Source organism: Carettochelys insculpta, chromosome 19 (assembly GCF_033958435.1).
Source record: "Carettochelys insculpta isolate YL-2023 chromosome 19, ASM3395843v1, whole genome shotgun sequence".
NCBI lineage: Eukaryota > Metazoa > Chordata > Testudines > Carettochelyidae > Carettochelys > Carettochelys insculpta.
Window position 1 is genome coordinate 23049779 of NC_134155.1, and position 23912 is coordinate 23073690.

The following is a 23912-nucleotide window of genomic DNA, read 5'->3' on the forward strand; positions in this document are numbered from 1 at the left end:
ATTTAACACCCCCCCCCGCTCTGTTATTGAGATCAGAATCTGACACCTCCTTAATTCCAAAGAAAAGAGAAATCAAAGCATAGGAGAGAGCTAGAGCTAGGCATTAATTGCTAAGCAACAGTACTGGTATCTCTCCAATCACATGCAAGAAGACAAATCGTATAAAAGGCATCATAATAAAAATTACCAAAGACTCAGAAAGGGGAAAGAGCAAGGTCAGGCTGTTTTCCGCTCCCTTTACTTGGGTAGGACTGTTCCCTGCTAAACGCTTTATTTAGTCTTTTATAGCTGACCCTGAATGTTACCTTCCTGTGCTTTACCCTTTTTCCTTTGGGGACACAAATCTTTCTCTCTCTTTGCAGCTTGTTTTCAAGGCAGGGAAAAGAAAGGTTCTTTAATCCTCCAGCTACTTCTTTTCCTTTGTGCCGCTTCCATAATCCCGCCTTTATCACCTGCAGACAAAAATGTAACCGTTAGGGTTTCTCAGATACTGACATTGACACTTCCCTGTTTCTGATTCAGTCTTTTTAAGCCTGTTTGATGTCAGAGGGTTAAAGAGTTAACCAGGGCAGAAAATTTAACAGGGATTGTGGATAAATCTAAGTAAATCTTCTTTACAACACCAAGTTTCTGATGGCTGGTGTACAATCTTTAAAAACTAGATTTTCTGTGTTTTCTATGCAGGAAGCCCCAGATCATAAAATACCCATAGAATCACAGAATTCTACGGCTGGAAGGGACCTCAAAAGGTCACTGATTCCAGCCCCCTGCCTAAAGCAGGATCAATCTGGACTAAATCATCCCAGCCAGGGCTTTGTCAAGTAGGGACTTAAAAACCTCTAGGGGTGGAGATTCCACCACCTCTCTAGGTAACACATTCCAGTGCTTCACCACCCTCCTGGTGCAATAGTTTTTCCTAATAATCCAACTTTGACCTGTATCTTCAGACCATTGCTCCTTGTTCTGCCATCTGACACCACTGAGAACAGCCTCCCTCCATCCTCTTTAGAGATCCCCTTCAGGAAGTTGAAGGCTGCTATCAAATCGCCCCCCCCCCTCTTCCCTTCTGCAGACTAAACAAGCCCAAATCCCTTAGCATCTCTTCATAGGTCATGTGCTTCAACCCCCTGATCATTCTCCTTGCTCTCTGCTGGACCCACTCCAATGCATCCACCTCCTTTCTGTACTGTGGGCCCCAGAACTGGATGCAATACTCCAGAGGTGGCCTCACCAGTGCCATCTTTTAAAACATATTCCCCAGGCTCCCTAGGGATCCCTGTAACATGTTGTTTCTCTCATGCCTTGGTAATAGGGCAGACTCTGATCTCAGCTGGGATTGCAGCTTCCCTCCTACCGCGCCCTCGCAGTGCAGCCGGCCAGCACCGGAGGAGCTCCCGGGCGGGCACGGGGAGTGTGGGGGTCAGGCCGCTGGGGGCCGGCGTGCGGGAGATAGGTTGAGGGGGGGCCAGGGGTTGGTGGGAGCCGGGGTGAGGCTGCGGGGGGCTCGGGGGTGCGGGAGGCTCGGGGGTGCGGGAGTTAGGCTGCGGGGGTTAAGCCGCGGGAGGCCGGAGTGCGGAGGTTAGGCTGCAGGGGGCCGGGGGTGCGGGGGTTAGGCTCCGGGGGGCTCGGGAGTTAGGCTGCGGGGGGCCGGGGGTGCGGGTGGGGGGGGGTCGGGGGTTAAGCCGCGGGGGGCCGGGGTGCGGGGGTTAGGCTGCGGGGGCCGGGGGTGCGGGTGGGGGGGGCTCGGGGGTTAAGCCGCGGGGGGCCGGGGTGCGGGGGTTAGGCTGCGGGGGCCGGGGGTGCGGGTGGGGGGGGCTCGGGGGTTAAGCCGCGGGGGGCGGGAGTTAGGCTGCGGGGGGCCGGGGTGGGGGTGCGGGTGCGGGGGCTCTTGCCCTGCCAGGGGAAGGGGTCGGGAGCAGCAGCGGAGTGATGGAAATGCAGGGGCGATCGTGGGGAGGAACTGCCCCGGGCTGTGCCGTACAGACTGGTGCCGGGGAGCCCCTGGAAGCCCCCAAAGCGGTGGCGGGCCTGGCAGCGGCCAGGTGGCCGCTGCAGAGGCCGGCGCAGCGCGCTTGGCAACCAGAACGTGGCCGGCGGCCCGCCAGGACTACAAGTCCCACTGTGCACCGCGCCGAGGGCGCATGCGCGCGGGGCCCGCTGTCTCCACGGAGGAGGAAGGCGCTGCCCAAAGCAGCTCGCGCTGTCCGCTGCCGGCGCTGGCCCGAGCGGAGCGGCGCCTGGAGTGACGGTGAGGGGCCCTCGGGCCTCTGAGCGGCGCAGGGCGGCACACCGGGGGGTGGGCTGACTTGGGGGTAGGGGCTGACCATGGGTCAGGCACTGAGGGGCAGGGGAGGGAGGGAGGGAGGGAGGGAGTCACTGTGGGGTCAGGCCCGGGGGGGCGGGGTCAGGGACTGTGGGGTCAGGCCCGGGGGGCGGGGTGAGTGGGGAAAGCGTGGGGGCTGGTCAGTGAGAATCAGAGGCGCGTGTTGTGGGAGGGGGGCTCGTTGGCAGGTCTGGTGGTTGTCTCTCAGGCAGTGGAGTAACTCGGGGTTCTCCTGGTGGTTCTGGGGGTGGGTGAGTGGCTCCTTCATTTCTGCAGATGCGGGGGGATTTGTCTGTGCCTAGAACTTGAACTGCCCCTCAGGTCTGGTCACTTCTTGTTACTCTGGGTGGGCGCTTCCCGTACAGACTGTGTGTGTGTTGCAGACAGAACTTTTATTTTAGTATTCAGTTGTTCTTCTTCCCCACCCCAGTCACCCCATCCCCTCTGATTTGACAGGTTGTCCAGCTCCATGTCCTCTCTGCAGTATGGAGCTCTCTGTATCCCGCTTCTTACAGATCTGTGGGTGTCTGCCATCTCCAGTGCTGTACAGCGCAAGCAGCCTCGCAAATAATCTGTCCAAGTTATTCCCCTTTTCAGAGTGCGTGTCCAATGTGACATCATTGCTTTCATTTTCAATATCTGCTGTCTCCACACCGGTATGGCCCTGGTTTCTGGCAAGTGCTAGTGGCAAACACTCTCTAAAATGCAATGGGAGAATCAGGTCCTTCCCAAGTATCTGTACCCTGAGTTTAAAGTGACACCAATTAAAGCCAGTTTAGTTTTTTTTTTAAATGAGTAATAGTTTCAGATCACAGCCCTGCTGAAGTCCTCCCACCAACCTGTGTGTGGGTTTTTAAGATCACATGTTTCTATTTTTTTTTAAACAGTTTCACTCTCCCCAACTGCTGTGTGAAAAACCTCCACAGAAGATGTGGGAAACTGACTAGGCTGGAAGCTGGGAAACTGACTAAGCACAAGGTGCCCTCAACCTACAAGCTGTAAAAACAGAGAGGATAACTGTGCCAAATGCCAGGGGTGGGCAAAAGTGTATAGTGTGAACTGATGCACTTGTTTGGAGTGGGAAAAGCTGCACTGATGCAGGTCATAGGTCTGCCTGACCCACGCTAGGATTTGTGCTGGGGCAGCTGTGCTGATGGCTGGAGCTAAACCAGGCATTTTTCTCATCTTTCCACTATTGTCATGTTAGGCCTGGCCCATGCCTGGAAATTGCACTGACCAAACCAAATCAGTGGAACTCACTTGCAACCTAACTCACCATCAGCTCCTTGTAAGCTGATGTGCGCATTGGGAGGCAGATATGAATTTAGCTTGCAGGGGGTTTGTGCTGACTTAACCTGTTTAGAAACCCATTTTGTGCAATCGCAGCAACTTGTGTATGCAGCCCAGCCTTTGCTCGTTCCTTGTAAAAACACTTCCCACTTGATGTTGAGTTTTTAAACTGATGGTGTCCCTTTGTGCTTGCAATTTATTGTCATTCTCAAAAGTTATGCAATGTCTAGGTCCTGAAGATTTTTAATCTTGTGTCTTTTAAAAAGATTTGCTTAGATACATGGAAGGAAGGTCTGTGGAAGCATCCATCTAGGAAAATGAGAGGTTAGATTAGTTTGACTTAAGGTTTACTTTTCAAAAATATCAAAGTCCCGTTTTCACTTACAATCTTAAATCATATTATATTTCAATGAGGTTTGGGGCTCTTAGGGTCTGTCTACACAGCAACTAGGAATCTGCAGCAGCTCTGAAGCCTTCCCCGCTGTGGATACAAAATGTCTACACAGCTATTTTTGATGTCTTTGCATGAGCCGAACGCTGTAGATGTGGGCTCTGAGATTTGCTGCTGCTGCAGGATCCTGCTTGCTGTGTAGACATGCCATAATTGCCCAGGTCACTTTGCAAAGGGGACTGAGCCTTGCAAGTCATGTAGGTACATTTGAAAACCGTTACCCTTTGACTTAAACTGTAGAACTTGTCTTCCTCGAGGCCTGATCCTGCAAATGCAATCCTTAGTCTCTTGGGAATGTGCATACTCTGGATGAGCCCCTTGGTGGTATTTGAGCCCACAAGGTCTAGGAGTAGGTTCTGAACTTAAGACTGTTCCTGGCAATATCTATGGTGTTGCATGGCCACAGTATCTGAGAATTTGCAGTGTGTATCTTCACAACACCCAGTGCTATGAGCCTCGTGTTACTGCAGAGGAACAGACTCAGCAGCAGGTGATTTTTCCAGGGTCACACATGGTATCTGTGGCAGAGAAGGGAATTGAACTCACATCACCTGAGTCTCAGGATTGTGCCCTAACCACAATACCACTCTTCCTTGCTAGTGATGCATTTTTTTATGACTCAACTGTATAAACAGTCATTTTTGAGTTAGATTCTTTAAAAGGTCACTGATAGCTTCTTAAGAATATTTCCAACCAGAATCTCTTCCTTCCTTACGAAGAGCACTTGATTTACTAAAGTTGAACTAGTGATGAAAATCTGATTTTCTTTTTGCTGGTCATGCTGATTGTTTTGCATGTTTCTCTCTGCCAGGCCAATAAATACTGGTTGGGAGAAGCTTCTCTCTGACTGCACAGTTTCACTTTTAGGCACTCATAGGAACCCCTGCATCCCACCCGGGAGAGAGTTTTTGCTTAAAAGCAATGCTGCTTATTTTGCATTTGAACAACATCCTGAAACATATCAAAACAAAAAACAGTCACGTAGCACTTTAAAGATGAACAAACAAAATAATTTATTAGGTAAGCTTTTGTGGGACAGACCCACTTCCAAGTCTTTAAAGTGCTACGTGACTGTTTTTTGTTTTGATAGTATATAGACTAGCGTGGCTTTCTGTCCGTTACTGTCCTGAAACATCTATATAAAAGACTTTGCCAATGGAATGAAAAGAAATGAATGGATGCATTCCTGGCAATTTTGGTTTGGTATAAACTTATACAGAATCTGATATGTTGGGCAGAAACTTTCCCGACTAAAGGTCTGACCTAGTGAGGTTTGAGTGCATTGAGCTCCCTTGGCATCAGTAGCAGTTGAGAGAATTTAGTATTTTACAGGCTGGTCTGTGACCTCAAGGAACTCTCTGTGTTGAGCTACATTTACACTGTGAGTTTAAGGGCAGGATTCCCCTGCTTATGTGCAGGTACTGAAATCCATGTGCTTAGCATAGCTCAGCTATGACCCTGCTATCTCTTCTTATGCTCCACTGTATTGCTGGTTACACTCAAACAAGGGTCTTGCTAGCTCAGACTGCAGGCATGGCCATGAGAGCCTCTTGAACTTGACTGAGGCCTCTCCTGCGAATAGTGACTCATTCACAGTGGTAGCGAAAAGTCTCTGGAGCTGGGAAGTCACTCTGAAAACCTTGAATAATGTTGCAGTCTTAATTTTTTAATCTGTGTGAAAGAACTATGATTGGAGTCTTAGGAACGAATATACAGTTCAGTTCTTTTGCAGCAGGCTGTTGATTTTCTTTGTAGGTTTGTGCTGCATTTGCTAATACTGCTTTCTCTAGTATCCACATGGGTCTGCATTGCTGTCTTGAAAACTCTTTTTGGTATTTTGTCAGCTTGACACTAGCTCTGTAACGGAACCTTGTGGGTAGGGAATTACAGGTGGATAATTATAAGTGCTCAGTGGTATTTATGCAAGTAGATATGAGCAGTGGCATGTGGCATGCCGTGTCTCCTGAAAGGTCCCCTCCCCTTCCACCCTCCAGTCTCCTAGTGCTTCAGATTGGCATGTGCCATGGTGGAAGACAGTGTTATTTGATGTGACAATAATGAGACGATGGCTCATCTGCTCGTAGGAGTTAGAACATAAGAACAGCCACACTGGGTCAGCCCATAGGCCCATCAAGCCCAGTGTCCTGTCTTCTGACAGTGGCCAATGCCAGGTGTCCCAGAGGGAATGAACAGAACAGGGAATCAAGTGATCAGTTCCCTGTCGCCCATTTCCAGACTCTTGCAAATGGTGGCTAGGGACACCCTCCATGCCCATCCTGGCTAATAGCCATTGATGGACCTACCCCCCATGAATTTATCTAGTTCTTTTCTTAAACTCTACTGTGGTCTTGGCCTTCACAACGTTCTCTGGCAAGGAGTTGCACAGACTTGTCTTCAGATGCCTCTAAGAACATGTTGGAATCCAGTTTCCACTGGTATCTGAAAGCAGTTGAATCACTCGTCACATCCCCCCTAGCCAGGCACTCTTCCCCCTCACCCCACAAACTGCGGGTGACTCACTGGAGCTGCCCTGCCCCATGCCATGCGTCCCCGTGTGAGCTGTGCCGCAGCCCGAGCAAGCTGCAGGAGGAGCCTCCTCTGCCACTGCCACCATGCACGTCCCACCAAGAGGTGGGGCATGAGCGTGGAGGGGCAGAGGGAGCTCCACACGGGCGCTGTCCCATTCGCCACGTGGCTAACGGACAGCCTATTGCACGCCACGGTTCCAGAGCAAACAGGGACACCTAGTAACGGGTGCTGGAGCCTGGCACCTTGCAGTCCCTGGTGTAGTTCCATTCCTCAGGGTGCAGAGCTATGCTCTCAGTGGGTATGTCAGTGCGGAGCACAAGATGGGTATGAGAAGACATACCCAAGCTAGTTCTAATCAAGATAGCTCAGGTGCAGGAGCGGTGATTCAGGACATTGCACGATACAGCGTGCATAACTTTAACCTAACCCAGTGGTCCAGGTGGGCTTATGCTACTCATGCTGAAACGGCCTCCCAGCCTTGATGCGAGTTGCCTACATTAGTTATCTCGGGTAGGTATATGCAAGCTGTGTTCACAGCCTGTGATTGCAACAGACATACCTTATCTTTGGGGAAGATGAAGCGTCAGCTCTGAATTACTGGTAGAGATGTAAACAAAAGCCTGGTGGCTCTCTGGGCTCGACTTCCTTTGGATTTCCCTAGGCCACATATAAGTGGGCAAGAAATTGTCCCAGAGCCTCTGTGGACAGTATACAAATGACTGCACCATGCACAGCTCAGAATTCCTGTGTAGGGGCATTATCCACCCCAGGGGTATGTGCTTTGCTCTGTATTTCATTTTACTTTTTCTGTCGGAGGGATTGGTCACTCTTTAATATATTTTTCCAAATGGAGGGATTCCAAATTTTTAGTGGGCAGGGTTGATTTCTTAGTTTCTTTGGGCTGCCAGTCCAGCTACCTCTCACTCTGCATGTCATCTATGGCCGAGAGAAATGGAGACACGAATGTGCCCCTAGAGTTGACCAAAATACTTCTATCTCATCATTTATCCTCTTTGCTCAGAGCATCTCACTGTTCCTTCTGGCTGGGCCCCTTGCTGGTTCTATCTGCCGGTTGTGCTGGCAATGGAAAAAATAATAAGACACAGTCCCTACCTCAAAGAGCTTATAGCTTAAATGGACAAAAGATAGGAGGGCAAACAGAGGCACAGAGAGAGGAGTGAGTTGATCAAGGTCACACTGGAGGTCCATGGTGGAGCTGGGTATACAACACAGGTCTCCTGATTCCTAGACCAGAGGTACAGTTTGATTGGCTTTCCCATTTCACTTCCCTGAATACCAGGGCAGTTTCTGGGTACTGGCCAGCCCCTCCTGGTCAGGGTTTTGTATCTTTCTACAAGATCTACTGTAGCCCAGATAGAATTTAACGGCTTGATGCAAAAATCGCTGAATGAGGGTCATTAGCCTGCATTATGCAGGATGTCAGACCACGTAAGCAGAATGGTCCCTTCTGGCCTTAAATGCTGTATGGAGAAACTGATGTGATACTAAGTTTCAGCTGGTTGCTCCAGGTGGAAAAGTCTGGGCCTGATTTCACGTAGCCAGGAACAGCGCAAGTACCTCAGAGTTCTCTACGATCGTGGGACCTCATGTTTCTTTCCAGATGTTTCCATTGGCACCCCCAAGAGAGCCCTGAACAATGGTTGGTGGTCATGTAATGCCCCTGTTGCTCTTGTAAATTCTCCGTAGGCTGAAACTAGAATTGCACCTGATTCGCTGTGGGGCATGGCAGGTACTGTGCATAGCAGCCAGGCTGTTAATTTGATCTGCTGCCTTTTGGAGTTTCCAAACTGCTGAGGGGTATGGGCTGTCTGCAATCCCGTAACAAACACGCTCTTGTGGTGCTCAGTTATCAGCCTATAACAGACCCTGGCTTGGCATAGCCTACATCTTAATTCAAATATCCATTCGCTATTATAATCTGGAACTGTGTTTCCCGAGTGTGGCATTATTGAGTCGTGTCAATCCTTACTGGGGATCATCCTGTTTCAATAGTCTGCTGAACAGTTTTCTGTTTTAACAGAATCCCACTCTTGTCATGCTCATGAACGGTCTACAATCGCAGCGCGGGTCAGGGGCTCCCTGGCCTTTTTGTTTCGACTTGTGAGGCAGGCTGCAGCATCACTGGGTTTTTATTAGCACTGATGAGTTCAATCTACTGAATTTCAAGCGACATTCGCAGATGGATTGTACAACCAGAGATCCAATTTTTATGTATTTAGAAAGGCTTTTATACAGCTGAGACGTGTTTTTGTTTGGTTTTATTTTCCAATTTTTGCTTTACATTTCAATGGGAACAGGCTTTTGGCTTGAACGTTACATGCCATGCTGTGAACCCTGCTCGACAGCTGTCCACTAGGGCCCGAGAAACAGAAAGTGAGTGTGAAGAGAGAAAACCCTGAAACTTACCCAACTAGTTCTGTAGTCACAGTCCTTAGTCCTGTAGAGTCAAATTCAGGAGGGTGAAGCCTTACATAAGGCTCTTTTCAGGGGCACCGTTGAGCCACCCATGGAGATCTGATTGCTAGATGAGACCCCAAATTAATTATTAAGTAGCATAAATGGCAGAAAAATAAATCGGAATGTTTAAATTGCCAGTTCTTAGACTTACTACAGCTGGGGCTGCAGGTTACTGATGGGCTGGACCTTGAATTTAAGAGCTGACACAACAGACACGCAAGTCCCTATGAGGTCAGTGGGAGAAATGTTCACACAGAATCACAGCCTCCGCCCTGCTTGGACTCCACAGGGAAGTGACACAAAAGCAGAGGGTGTAGATGGCTGTATGAGGTTAGCAGCCAGACAGAGAAGTTGGTAAAAATCCTTATCGCAATTTACCTCAGATGGTTTCCATCTTACCCACAGTGATGATAGATATCCAAGGGGTAAGGGTCACAGTTCGGGGTGTGGCGCCCTGAGCTTTGGATTTTCAGACGTTTTAAAGTTTGAGAGTCACAGGATTGTATGAAGGGCTGGGTGTTTTATTTAAAGAAACCAAACCAAAGGATAGGTTTCTCTTCGGTTTCTCTTACCCTGAGATCCTTCAATAATGAACAGAAATGTATAGCCTTAACCAGGCCAAGACACGGAACTTGGATTTCTTCTCTCACAATCCTTTAAACAGCTGTAGGCTAGAATTCCATTTAGATACATAAACTGGAATGCTTTAGAAGATTGTCAGTTTTCTGATCCAGGAAACAATATTAGCTACCTAATGGGAAATGAATTTGTTTATGCAATTCATTTGCAGCCAGTCAGGATATCCTGATTTGTATATCGGTGCTGGTTGGTGACTGCTATTCTGTATCATTAAGAATTGTTGACCTGCAAGGAGGTAAACAGTAGACAGTTAGAGGGTAGCCGTGTTAGTCTGTAGCTTCACAAACACAGTAAAACTCCAAGTTATGCGGGGGTATGCAACCCCCATGTAATTCAAATTTTCATGCAAGTTGGGGTGTGGAGCCGGGAACCAGACTGCCCCTTGCTTCTGATCTCCCTGCCCCCTGCAGACCTGGGAAACTGACCAGCCCATCTGTGCTGGTCAGTTTCCTGGCTGCTTCTCCCTGCCTTCCCCCAGTTATGTGACTCTCAGGCGGACAGTCTGCCACTGCGGGAAGGCAAGGAGAAGGGGATCTTAGCCTGCCTAGCTCCCTGCAGCTGTGGGCAGCTAAGCATGCTGACAGCCGCAGAGCATCTTCAACTTGTGCTCAACTCACGGTAAAGCAAGTTACGCACAACGCGAAGCTGCGTATTTCTGGGGTTTACTGTAATAAGCAGTCCTGTTGCACCCTAAAGACTAACAAATATATTAAGTCATGAGCTTTCGTGAGTAACGACCCACTTCTGAGGTCCTACGGCACTGCTTGTTGTTTGAGTAGGCAGTTACGTGATTCTTTTCAGCAATCATGACCCAGGATTTCATTGTATAGTAGATAAAGAAGATGTCTACACCCACCTGGGTTTTGAGGCTGTAGGGCTTTCTGGCAAAGCTACCATATACGGTGAAAGTGCTAGGAGAGCTATTTCTGCTGCAGTCTTTTTTTTCTTTTTTGCTGCCACTGCATTTTACGAGAATAAACCAATTTTGTGATCCCACCAAAACAGAGTGCGTCCCCAGACGGCCTGCTTTGCTGATGTTGTCCAGGCTGCCATGTATTGGGAAAGCAAGAAGCCCTTTATCCATTGGCATCCCTTCTCCCAGTGGGAAGCAGAGTTCCCCATGCATTGGGCACCAAGGGGATAGAAAACTCTGCAGCAGAGCTCTGGTCTGATGATGTAAGCTCAGCTCAGCTCAGCATTGCTGGTGGTGACAGTGTGTGAATCTCAGTGTAAAAATAATGCACCAGGCAGGTGTTGAGATTTTGCACCTGGAGTTTGTTGAAGTGATGTGTAATTCCAAGCTGTAAAAACACATCCCTGGGGCACAGGGAGGCTTTAAGTGACAGCAGCAAATGTCGACTTTTTTAAATCAAATGATCTGGGGGAGTGACATTCTCTGCCAGAGGCTCATAAGCACGGGGAGTGTTCGGTAGAACTGAAGTGGATGAGTCATTAGCTATGCTGCCATGTTGGTTTTTTTTTTTAGCACATTGCTCTTCTCTTGTGAACACAGCCATCTGGGTGTCTCTGTTTGCTTCCATATGGATGAGTTGGAAATAACAGCCCATACGAGCCACCCCTGTGGGGTGGGGGTGTGTTACCCATAAGAGCGTGAGCTGCCTTACATCCTTAAGGCCCATCATTCTCTGCAGAGGCAGTGGGCTCCAAGGGAGGCTCTGCTGCTACCTGCCTCAGGAGAATCATGCCTCTGATTGTGATGGAAGAAACCTTCCCGCTGGCAGATTGTGCCCACTTCTTGAGCTCCCCAGAGCTGGTGTCATCTTAGAAGACTGTCAGCATACAGTGGGATACAACGGTTGCCCCTTTGCAGCGTGTGGGAAAGGGTGATGACTGCATTGTGTGTGTGCAGAGCCTGGTTCAGAGGGATGGTCCCAGATCAGGGCCTCTACTGAAATACATATAGTGAATGATACTGGAAATGACAGGTACCTGTAATGCCACATGTTGGATGGCTTCTCAGCTTTCGCATAATGTGCTTGGGCTAGAACAGCGAAAGCCTCCGCTCCGAACAGCTTACCCTGTGGGTTTAATTGCAATCCCCCACCCCCATGTGGGCAGCAGGATTCCAGCATGGGCTGTGCCCCCAAACTACAGTTTACCTGCTGGCTGTGAAACTGACTAGCTTTTGCCTTGCCACTGCCCTTGAATTGCTCCCAGTCATCTTTCAGTGAAAAACACGTGCGTTTCCCCTTGGTTCGTAGACTTTGCCGCCTACCTGCTGTTAGCTCAGGGCTGTCACTCTGAACTCCGTGTGATTTGTCTCTCTCTCTTTTCAGGCTTGACGTACACCCTTGAAGAGGATGGTTTAAAGGTGGGTGAACGACGTGCTCAGACTCGGCTCCCTGCCCCGCCTTGGAAAATGGCAGCAGCGATGGGTGCTGGAAGCGGTTCTGCCGGAGCGTCTGGGCTCCCCAGTTCAGTGCCAGGGCATGCCGCCCTGCCCGCGGTGGCCGTGTGGGAATGGCAGGACGAGTTTGGCAGGTGGAGGCCGTACAGAGGGAGCGTGTGCAGCTACATTGAACAGGCTCTTGAGGCCCCTCCGCAGAAGGGGAGGCGATCTGGAGCTGGGCTTTCCAGCAGCAGTATCCCGCTGGGGCAGGCCGATGCCATGCTTGCCCCTTACGTGATTGACATACCAAGCCTGATGCAGTTCCGACAGGACACAGGTAAGAAACCACTTCCCTGGGTGCTTAAAGCTCCTCTGGGATCACTCACATGCTTGCAACTGCAAGTGTTCGACCGGGGCCGTAGAACTGTATTCCCTGTTCCCGCCCCCATTCCTGTGCACGCCCGTTCAGAGGAGTTTCGTGCAAAGGCCTTTTTGGATAACATGCTCATGTTTGATTCCCTCCCCCTCAGCTACAGCACCAGCTGATCTGGCTTGGCCCGATGCCCTGTGGCAGCTGCCGAGCTAATGCCTGCAGAACCCACAGAATGACATAGGGCAGTGCTAGGGCATTGCCCCTTCAGATTGCTTTTCTTGTCCCACTTTGTTTCTTCGCAGGACGAGTGAGATTGGCTTTTGTGGACAAGGCACAGGATTATCAGCCAGGAGGTCATGGTTCTGTTCCTGCCCTTGCCCCCAGCTGCTTGCACCACCCAAGTTTCCTCAGGACAACAGTTTGCTGTGCATTAAATCTGAATTATCACTTTTCTCACCAAAGGGCTGACTCTTTCCCCACCTCTCTGAAGGACTGAGTGCCTGTCCTATGATTTGGTTGTGGGTTTTGTGTGCTCATGTTCTGGAAAATTTCAGAGTACACACTCAACATCAGTGTCCACTTTTGTAAGCACAAACCTATCCATGCCGCAGTTTTCCCAGCTGTAAAATGGAGCTAAGGCCTGCCTCCCATGGTGTGACCAGGCTTGGTTCACTTGAAGGCTTTAGCGAAGGACAGAAGTGTTCAGATTTCTTGAATACGTTAAGTCAGCCGTATTCTCAGAACATGAGGGATAAGATGATGCCTAAGTGTAAGATGTGGAGACAGTCCAAGGATGGGCACGGCCTTCTTGGTCTTGTTCTCGGCTTATATTACTGTTTCCCAGCTCTAACGTTAGTCAGCATGAGTAGCACACAACTGGGCACGCTCAGGAAAGTAACTAGAGCTTTGAGACGAGGCTAGGAAGGCGTCCCAGGTTTGACTATCAGAAGGAAGTGTGTGTTTGCGAATGTCTGCCTCGAAGGTCTGTCCCTGGCTCAGCACCAGTAGCTTTGAATGTTCTTTAGGCACCCAGCAGCCATGATGTGATGGACTCATCATTCTCTGAAAACTGCTGTGGAGATCACCAAGCAGCCTCCAGGACGGAAAGGGGCAGTGACCAAGCTGTGACTAGAACTCAGGAGTCCTGACTCTCTCAGGATTTGCTCTTCCCAGTAGCCAGTGGTCTCCTCTCTCTAGGCCTCCATGTACACTCAGAAATGGGTCCTTTTCTGACAAGGGCTATGGCAGAATAATTGAGTCTTTTCAGTGTGATGGGCTTAGTCTCAGCGGTGGATCTGGTTCTTAGTGTGGGTGGACCCCTGTGAGCAGCTGGGGTGCAGGACCGTGTTCCCTGTCAGCTGTGCACTTGTGCAGCCCCAGGCCTCCCTCCCTGCCGTTTAATCGGTCAAACTTAATGCTTAACCAATTCACTAATTAAACAGGATTTTACATCGCTAATAAACCTCACTTTTCGTTGTAAAAGATTCTGCAGTGCTTCACAAACCGTATCCATGCTGGGCCTGCTTTGGGGTGGAGCGAAGGTAGCAGACAGGCTGAAGGAGTGAACCTTTTGGCAAAGGGTACTGAGGTCAGACCTCTACTTCCATGAAACGTAGGACGGCTTCTTCAACGTCAGGGCTGCTGACTCCATTCTGAAAATTTTTTCTGGAAGTCTGTGCCCTGTGAATTCATGGGGCTCAATAAATAAATCTTGATCTTGACAGGATCGTGGAGCCAGCTGGCCTGGCTGGGATTTGGATTGGTTGCTTCAGAGACCTTAGGGATTTCAGATGTATTGCTCACCTCATGAAGCCACCTGTTCTGTTTGCATTTCAGTACGATCCTTTAAAAGGCTCTTGTCCCTGCTCTCCCCTTTTTGTGGTGCAGTTATATTCAAAGCACCACCTCTTTGAGTAAGGTTCCCTGCCTTTAGCCATGGTCGTTCTGTAAATGATCACCCAGCTGTCCTTTGTAATGCCCTAGAGATGAAATAAAAGCTGCAGGAAACATTCCCATGAAAATTTAAACAGAGCAAAAAAGAGGCCATTGCATTTTCCCTGCTGCTATTAGACAGACAAGTAGGCTTATCAAAGGAAGCTAGGAAGAATAACAGGAAGCCAGTGTTAACAGGTTGAGCATTGCCACAGAAAGGGAGTGACAGCTGCAGAAGCAAAGCAGCGCAGCGAGGTGTGAGTACAGGCCAGCTTCAGGAACAGTCCCAAAGCAACCGCGCTCTGTGTGGCCAGGGATTAATGCCCACGGCCCTGCTTGCTGGCTTTCCTGCGGGGGGGCACCACCGAATGTGGCATGTTGATTTCCAAAAGCCATCTCTTCCCACAGCTGGTTAGTGTGTGCTGCGGTTCCATGCTTGCGCTGCATATCTCCTGCGGTCAGCAAGGACAGCAGTGTCTCTCTGCTGGCTTTGAATGTTAACCCCAGCTGAGCACGTCTGCCACCATCCCCTTTCCCCCATCGTCCACATTCCAGACTGTCGGAGGAGCTGCGTCAGCTGTCGGGGGAATTCGCTTTGCTTCTCATAAACCTTTGGCTTTACTCCATCTGGAGGCTGTGGTCTCATCCCTGTGCCTCGCCACGCATTCATTCACCTGGGTGTCTTGCCCTTTATGCTGAGGATTCAGGGGTGCTACACGATAACACCTCCTCTCCACTTCATTTTCAGGGAGAAGCGAGGTGGGAGTGGCATTCCTACAACTTGCTTTTGGGCACATACTGATTTCCCATCCAAGAGCATCAGCCTAGCTTGCTTGATGTTACACCAGCTGAGAATCTAACTCAAAAGGTTCGAGTTATAAGGGTTCAGCCTGGATCTCAGAGTAGCTCAGGGGAAGTTACTCTAACTCTTATGCTTTCAGTAGCTTTGGTCATGTGTCTGTTTTTGCCATGTTGCTTGCTAGTTACAGCGTCAGTGCTCTGGTAGTACAGCAAAGTAAACCATGGTCACTTGCTGCTCTCACCTGGAGCAATAATCTGTAACTTTCTAAGCCCCCAGAGCAACATAATGGAGGAGCACAGAGCAGTAATCAGATGAGATCCTAAGGTCATGTTAAGAGTACTTTAAAGGAATCATGACAGAGAGATAGCCGTGTTAGTCTGTATTCTATCAAAACAAAAAAGCAGTCATGTAGCCCTTTAAAGACTAACAAAATAATTTACTAGAGCTGTGTCTACGCTTACTAAAAACTTCAAAATGGCCATGCTAATGGCTAAATCAACGAATACTAATGAGGCGCTGAAATGCATATTCAGCACCTCATTAACATGCCGCCAGCCGCAGCGCTTCGAAAGCTTTCATGCGCCATGACCCACTTCGTCAGATGCACGAAGCAGGTCTTTGCCCACAAAAGCTGATGCTCCAAATTATCTGTTAGTCTATAAGGTGTCACAGGACTTCTTGTTGTTTTTAAGATGCAGAGTAACCCAGCTACCCCTCTGATACTTCCCATCATAAATTGTGCACCTCGCAGGGTCATGAGGTTTGATGTTTGCAAAGCACATAGGTACCCACAAATGACAGGTTCTTGTAAATCAGGGAAGTCCCCACCCCACTCTCACTGCAGCACGCACAATAGATTGTACTTCATAACTGCTTCCTTTAGTTTAATGTAGAACCCAAAGGCAATCCTGCACTTACATACGTAAGCCTTTGCTTCAGCCTTCTCTTGCTAGGGACGTTCCTTGACCTGTCTTGTCCCTTCCTTCTGGCTCTTTTACTTTGAAGGAATTCTCAGCCTCTTATCCATTGGGATTGAAGTTCATGAGACCCTCCTGATCCAGTTTCTGGAGTGAGTCGTCACATCTGCAGCGCTACACAAAGAGTCCTGAAGTTAGTCACCTGAAAGTCAGATCCATACAGCCCAACACCAGTCTCAGTGCTGTACTCAGAGTGCAGAATATGATTAAGAAACACAAACCAATCCAAACCAAACCCACAGAGAAGCCCAGGAGCAGTGTAGGAAGAGGCTGACTCCAGGGAGTTCCCATGAAACTAAAATGTTCAAATATGTCTAATTGACTTAGGCTCTGATTTCCGCTTTCCCAAGTGACTTAGGCATGTCGAGACCTTGAAGGGCACTGGGACTGAGGCGGTGATATGCTTAAGTCACTTCTGAGAATGAGTCTTAGAGCTTTTGAAATGTGAGCAGGCTTTAGCTCCTGCTGCTGGTGTGGTGGCCCTGGAACCAGCAACTGCACTGTGGCTCTGGTCCCCTTCCCTTTATATGAGCAGCTGCTCTTCTTAGACTTCCCAAGTGTGCCTCGGCCTTTCCTTCACACTTGCTGTCTGTTCTGCAAACCTGTGTATGTGGATGCAGTACCTAGCAAGGGGCTATTTCAAAGCATCTCCCAGGACTGTTCAACCTCTGAAAGACCCACTCTTGTTAAGCGATCAGACATGGGTGGCTGGCCCTTTAGTTGGTCACTTTAGTTCCACTAGCCCTTTCCTATAGTGTGCTAAGGATCTCCATGGGAAGTGAAAGGGAGCTGGATGCTTGACTCTCAGAAGGGCTTTCAATCATCTCGCCCTACGGTGCCATTTCTCCATAGTTACTGTGTTGCCGTGGTTTTGCCTGGTTTTTACGGATGTGCAATGTTTTTCTCTTGAACCAGGAACCATGCGGTCCGTCCGCAGACACCTCTTTTCTCAAGACTCTGCGGCTGGGCAGGGCATCGTGTGGGAGTGGCAGAATGATGAAGGAGGGTGGTCTCCATATGAGATGAAAGTCTGTGTGTTCCTGGAGCAAGCCTTCACCAATGGTCTTCAGCACGTAGACCTGACTGCATTAGGCTACAACTACGACATTGATTTTCTATCTCTGGTTCAGATCAACAAGACCTCCAGGTTCCGACGAAGCATTCAGAGGCGCTTGGACACTCCCTATCCAGTGACTACAGACACAGGCCCCCATCACATGGCAGTGGCTTGTTCTTGTCAACAGTGCTTATTGAATAATGCAACTGGCCCGATCACCACGCGCTATCGGCACTCCTTGGTAAACCTCCCCGGTTCATCCTCTGTAGCGCAGGTTTCCAGTAGGACAGCTGCACTAAGCTCTTCCGGTATCGGCTTTGTGCCCTATAACAAGCTAGCCTTGTCTGGAGCAAGGTCAGCACCAAGGCTCAATACACAGAGTGCATGGGCACTGCCTCAGTCTGCAGGAGCCGGAGGCCCAAGCCCCGGAGCGTCGGCGTCTAATGGAGTCAGGTACGTAAACTGATTGCATTTAAGACCGAGCGTGGCCAAACCCGGGGTGAGCAAACTTATGTCAGGCTCCACTTTCCATCCCGGCACTTAGCAGCCTCCCCCGACCCCCAAGCTGTGTCATGTAGTCCAAACCAATGGAAATTTCAGTTCTGCTCATATAAAAAGCCCCCTGTAGACATGTGCAAGCCTGAGACCCAGCAGCCAATCATGCTGTGCCTCCTTTATGAAATTTCATGCCTCCCCCAAGGGAGCCCAGCCCCTCACTTTGCACCCCTCCCAGTCTAACCCACTAGATCAGTGGTTCCCAAACTTTTTGGCATCACGCCCCCCTTTTGATTTTTGAGAAACCCTTATGCTCCCAACCTCTTCTTTACCATCATCCAACCCCCTTTAACAAAACGTTCCATTTGTAATTTAAAATAAACACACAAACTTGATATAAAAATGTCATTTAAAATTAATAATAAACACAATTAGTTTTTATTGGCCCCTTTGTGGGTGCCTGGTGCAGCCCCAGCTGACTAGCTGCTTGAGCCCTGTGCCAGCTGCAAGAACTGCCCGCACTGGCTCCCTGCCCGTCTGAGATCTGCGCTGCCAGACGCACCTGCTGCCCGCCTCAGCTGCGGGCCAGCCACCTGAGCTGCCCACCCAAGCCCTGTGCTACTGGGGCCACCTGCCAGCCCGAGCCACCTGAGCCCCATGCTACCGGGACCAGCCACCTGACCATCAGCCCAAGCCGCCTGAGCCCTGCGATGCTGGGGCCAGCTAGCCACCCGCCAGCCCAAGCCGTGCAATGCCATGGCCAGCCACCCAAGATGAGTCTGCAAGCTGACCAGCCGGCCGAGCCCCGCGAGCCACCGGCCTGAGCTCCTCCCCTCCCACAAAGTCAGGCACCACCAGATCCCATTTCTACCCCATCCCACTTACCCAAGCCAGGCACTCCAGGCCCCTATCTAACTCCCCCTTTCCCCACCAACCACACTCGCTCACCTTTGTACGTGGGTCTTCGCCAGCTGCCTGCTTTTTATAGTGGCTGCACTGGGTCACTCATGTAAAATGGCAGGGGCTGAGAGCCAGAAACGAAGGCCGGCTCTTTCTTTGGATGGGGGAAAATGATGGGTGGAGGGGCTGGGTTCCCTATTGCCCCCCGGGAATTTCTGCACACTCCCCTGGGCATGCCCCCCAGTTTGGGAAACCATGTGCTAGAATTTTCATTCACTGTGTACCAGGTATCTGAATCCAGGCCAGATAACGGTGAATGGCTGTGTTAAAGGAAAGGAAAACAGTGAGTTTATGCTGTCTGGCTGCACTGTGATGGATAAAGGTGGTCTGGAAGGCAGCTACTGTGTCCCCCTTCCCAGCTTGTTGTTTCACATTAGAAATCCAGGCTAGATCTCTACACATCTCAGTGGGCCTCCGGAGAACTTGATAGGGTTCTGACATGGCAGGTTCCAGGAAGGAAGAGGGTTAATGGAGAGGACAGGGCTTTATTTAGAAACAAGAAGTCCCGTGGCACCTTACAGACCAACAGATATTTTGGAGCATCAGCTTTCGTGGCTAAAGACCCGCTTCTTTGCTCATGAAAGGTTATCCTCCAAAATATCTTAGTGTGTAAGGTGCCACAGGGCTTCTTGTTGTTTTTGAAGATACAGACTAACTCGGCTACCTCTCTGGCTTTATTTAGGTAGTTTAAAAGTGAGTTAGAGGTGTTAACACAGAAGTCACCCCTGAAAAAGTTGTAAAATAGTCACATTCAGACCCCGTCCCTTCAGTAAAAGGCCCCAAATGCTCACAGTTTGTCTGAGATCTCCAGTAAGTCATCCAGGAAAGCCCTCCTTAATAGTCCTAAGCTAAAGATAAGGAGGGCAAAAAGCTCAGGTTTTTAGGTCCGAAGAGCTTCCTGGATTTGTTAATCCTCACAAAGAATTAAAACAAAGTAAAATAAAAACCCACATCCAGTGTTGCCTTTCGTGTGCTGTTCACCTGGGAAGGTGCTGAGCCATGTTAATCACTTGTGTTTCTCATGTCAGCCAGTGATGGAACCAAGGAACTTGACCCATTATATTTCACAGAGCCTCTGGGCTTAAAAAGGATGACTGCTGAGATATGGCTGGATAATCAGCGAAGCAGTTTGTTCTCCATGTGCTCCGATGCCCTGAGCAATGTCTGTCAGGCATGGCAGGACTGGAAGTAGAGCAGAACCATGGTGCGGGGTGGGTTGTTTGTTTTTAAAAAGCATGGTCAGAGGCTTGTCTCAGGAAGGCTGCTTGGGGCTTCTGTTTTCTCACCTTTCTGATGGGCAGCTTCAAAATGTCTTTGGGAGCGCTGTACCTGATCCCATGTCCTATCAAGGGACATGGCCTCCCTTGATTCTGCTTGCCCAGTCCTACCCGTTGGAGAAGTCTGATTGTGTTACAACTACTGCTCATTTGACTGTCCCATTTTATCTTCTGGTGTAAGTGTGCTCTGAGCTGGGCCTGCTAGACAGTAGCATAGTTCAGGAAAGAGCAAAAGAAACCATGCAGGGACGTGCCTGGTTCCTGCCTGTGCTGCAAGATAAGTGTTTCAAAATGTGTTGCAGCCAAGTTGTGGCAGGAGACTGTTGTACGTGGGTGCAGGAGATTTTACCTGTCATTTCATTGGTCTGCTTTATAAGAGCCGTCCCACTCCTGTGTTGTGGGGCCACAATTCTTGGAGTGGTTCAGCTGGCCGTGTTCATGCCCCCTTTCCTGGAAAGCAAGGCAGCCGAGTGCACGCGCTCCTGCTTATTTGTTAAGGAAGGCAGGAAACCCCAGTTGTGCACCTGCCCGGATGAGTCTCTGTAAACTACCAAGCCAGTATGTGCCACTCAGGCCTGTTCTCCAGCTTGCTTTCTCTCTGGGTGTCAGTGGGACATGGAAACCAGGTGCTGTGTCTCATTCACCTCCTCCCTCCAGCCCGCAGCAGAAGTGTCTGCCGAGGCCTTATCTACGCTACCAAGTTTGGTCTCTCAGAACCGTGAGGGCAGACACGCCGCATGTGACTTTTGTTGGGGAAAACGCCCAGTTTTGGCAACGAAAATCTTCCACCCCTACAAGAGACTTTTTTTTTTCTTCTTTTTCCCCTCCATTTATCGCTGACAAAGAGTCAGTGCAGACGCTGCTGTTTTGTTTTGTCAACAGAACTGGCTTCTGCCAGTGTCCCACAATGCCCGGCCTGGGCCCTGCTCCCCTGAGAGCACATATGCCTCCCCTTGCAAAGTTCTGACAGTGGCAAGTATCTGACAAAACAAAGCAGCAGAAGTGTAGCACCTGAAAGACTAACAAAATGATTTATTCGGTGATGAGCTTTCGTGGGACAGACCCACTTCAGATCAATTTCATTTCCAATGCAGACCATCTGTATTGGAAATGAATCGCCATCTGTATTGGAAATGAAATTGAAATTCCCTCCTGTTCTCCCACCATCGCTGTAGCTGCTGGGACTGGCACCATGAGTAGCCCTGTGAGCACTCTGTGTTGCGAAATGTCGACGCAGCACAGCAGCGTGTTTCCATCCCTGCTACAGCAGCCGTCTGCCTGCCTCTGGGTTCCTAGTGCAGGGCAGAACAGGAGCATTCCAATGATTTGCTCTTTATTCCCCCAACAGAGACAGACACTTAACTGTCAGATACTTAGAGATGGCCGTGTTAGCCTGTACTCCAGCAAAACAAAGCAGCAGAAATACAGCACTTTAAAGATGATTTATTTGGTGATGAGCTTTCGTGGGACAGACCCACTTCTTCAGATCAATTTCATTTCCAATACAGACCATCTGTATTGGAAATGAACCGCCATCTGTGTTGGAAATGAAATTGAAGTCTTCTGACTGCTGTAGCTCTTGTATGCAGCTTGAGTGAAGAGCTGTCCCATCCATGGGGTGAGGTGGGGCTACCATCTCAGACCCCACATTTTTGGGAACCCTACGGTGGCTGCCCCACCCATCCTATGGATGGGAGGATGAGGATTACCAGGGACAGGGCATGGGTGGTGCAGACAGGTGGCGGCAGCAGCAGCTGGGGATCTTCTCCACTGGAAAGAGTAAGGGGTGAGGCCAGCGGGAGGGGAGCTTCCTCGGGCCTTGCATGTGGGACAATGGGCGGATGCCCCAGTCCCCTCCCCTTGGGACAGCCCAGTTTACGTGCTTTCATGATACTTCAGATCCACCACCCATCAACAAATAACCTCTTTCCTCCTCTCAAACTACAGACCACATAGGGAGGTGGTGTGAGTGGGAATGATTCTCTTATTTGCTACACAAAGCTATTCCTGATGCTCAGTTGAGTTGAAAGGAAAACGCCAGCTAAAGTGATCAGGGCATCGAACTGCAGAGCTCAGTTGATCACCAAATAATGGTTCTGTAAAGCCTGAGGTGTAATTAATACTCCTAGAGGAAGCTGCTGCTGAGCAGTCTTGCTGTGGAGCAAAACAGGATTGAGAGATTTCATGGCCATTGGAAAGCATTAGGTAGTCAGCAGGCTGGTTTCCCAGCTGTTTTGCTCTTGGAATTGTTCTAGCTTCCCTGCGCTTTCTGAAGAGCTGAATTTTCTCTGTCCTACTCTTCATCAGTTGGCTGGGCCTCGTGCTGGGAAGTAGTGGGGTGTCGTGTGCACTCCCCCAGGAAGGGAGAGGATGGTTGAATAGAGATCTCAAAATAATGGCGGGTAGTGATTGCTGAAAACTGGTTCAGAAATTAAGCTGCTGCTCACCGGTTCAGCTGCTCTGGGCATTGTCCCACGGCCTGTGAATTCGGTTTGCCTCCTACAAGTTGTCATTTATCTATATGTGAGAACAGAAGTGTAAACTGTACAAAGGGCGCAGTGTATATGCATTGCTGCAAGGACTACCTCAGTTGCTAGGCAAGGTTGTTACCCTCAAGCTCCAACTGCCAGAGACTGGGAGTGGCTCACACCTTACAAAAGCAGCTTCTCTGCCCTGGATGTTAAGATCTCCCCATTAGACTCTGACAATGGGTAATATACCCCTGTCTGATCTGACTTGTTTTTAACTCTTTTGATACATGCCAGTGATGATGGGCCATTTCCACGTTGCTGAATAGACCTTGTCAGCTCTGGCCCTCCCTTTTACTGGGAGCCCCTCTTTAAATACCCCTCTGAAACCCGCCCCCCCCACCCATGCATCTGATGAAGTGGGTCTTTGCCCACGAAAGCTCATGCTCCAAAATATCTGTTAGTCTATAAGGTGCCACAGGACTTCCTGTTGTTCTCAAACTCCCCACACCTTTTGCCAGCTGCTAAATGAACCAGAAACCTGCTTGGCCTGATTGGTCAGTTTCAGACACTTGAAAGGAGCAGTCTGCCCTCTGAGGATCACTGCTGCGGGGGAAACGGGCAATCGCTCAGATCTCTTTGGCTCCCTGGGTGCCTCCTTACTTCTCTCTGCACCTCCTCTGCTCCCAGCAGAATAGGAGGAGTTGGTTTGGGAGTAGGGCATGTCTACACTACAGCATAAATTCAGCTTTAAGGCACTTAGCTTGATTTTAAACTGTGACTGTTCACACCTCAAATACCATTATTTTAAGTTTAGGGGGTGTTACTGTTACCCGCACAAATTTCTCATCCCTTCCACACTCAGGGACATACACACCTCTACCCAATCCTTAGGGCTCAAGGTGTGATCTACACCCCTCAGCTGAGAGGAATAAGGGTCCTTTCGAAAAGGACTCCTGTGTAGCCGCACAAGTTTGAAAGCAGCGCTTTCCAAGTGTCCTAATGCTAATGAGGCGAATTCAGCGCCTCGTTAGTAATCTTCAAAATGGCCATTAGCATGGCCATTTCGAAGTTTTGGCCAAATGTGGCCACGCCCACAGTGTCATGCTCACCAATCCTGATCAGGCAGGCTGGCTTCCACTGTTGGAACAGTCACGCTCTGGGTGCTGTCAAAACAAAAAAGCAGTCAAGTAGCACTTTAAAGACTAACAAAATAATTTATTAGGTGAGCTTTCGTGGGACAGACCCACTTCTTCAGACCGCGGTCTGAAGAAGTGGGTCTGTCCCACGAAAGCTCACCTAATAAATTATTTTGTTAGTCTTTAAAGTGCTACTTGACTGCTTTTTTGTTTTGATAGTATATAGACTACCACAACTCCCTCTCTGTTACTTCTCTGGATGCTGGTTGCTGCACCTCAGGGTCCTGGGCGGGTGAGTCCTCCTTAAGGTGTTCCTTCTTTCATCTTCTGCTTGATGTTCTGTTCTTTTCTTCCCTGCCCCCCTCCCCCTTC

At 49.6% G+C, this 23912-nt stretch overlaps 1 protein-coding gene across 4 annotated transcripts in view; it reads left to right on the forward strand.

Annotated features, from left to right (window-relative positions):
• The first annotated feature begins 1995 nt into the window (after positions 1 to 1995).
• Positions 1996 to 23912, forward strand: part of DTX2 (deltex E3 ubiquitin ligase 2) — a 64488-nt gene continuing 42571 nt past the window's right edge. Inside the window, exons 1-3 of one of the 4 annotated variants that reach the window (XM_075013805.1) lie at positions 1996 to 2248; positions 12008 to 12397; positions 17060 to 17654. In XM_075013805.1, the coding sequence (XP_074869906.1) occupies positions 12091 to 12397; positions 17060 to 17654 (902 nt within the window). In that variant the 5' untranslated portion in view covers positions 1996 to 2248; positions 12008 to 12090. The remainder of the gene's footprint in view (positions 2249 to 12007; positions 12398 to 17059; positions 17655 to 23912) is intronic. The other 3 variants (XM_075013806.1, XM_075013807.1, XM_075013808.1) reach the window with 3 other exon arrangements.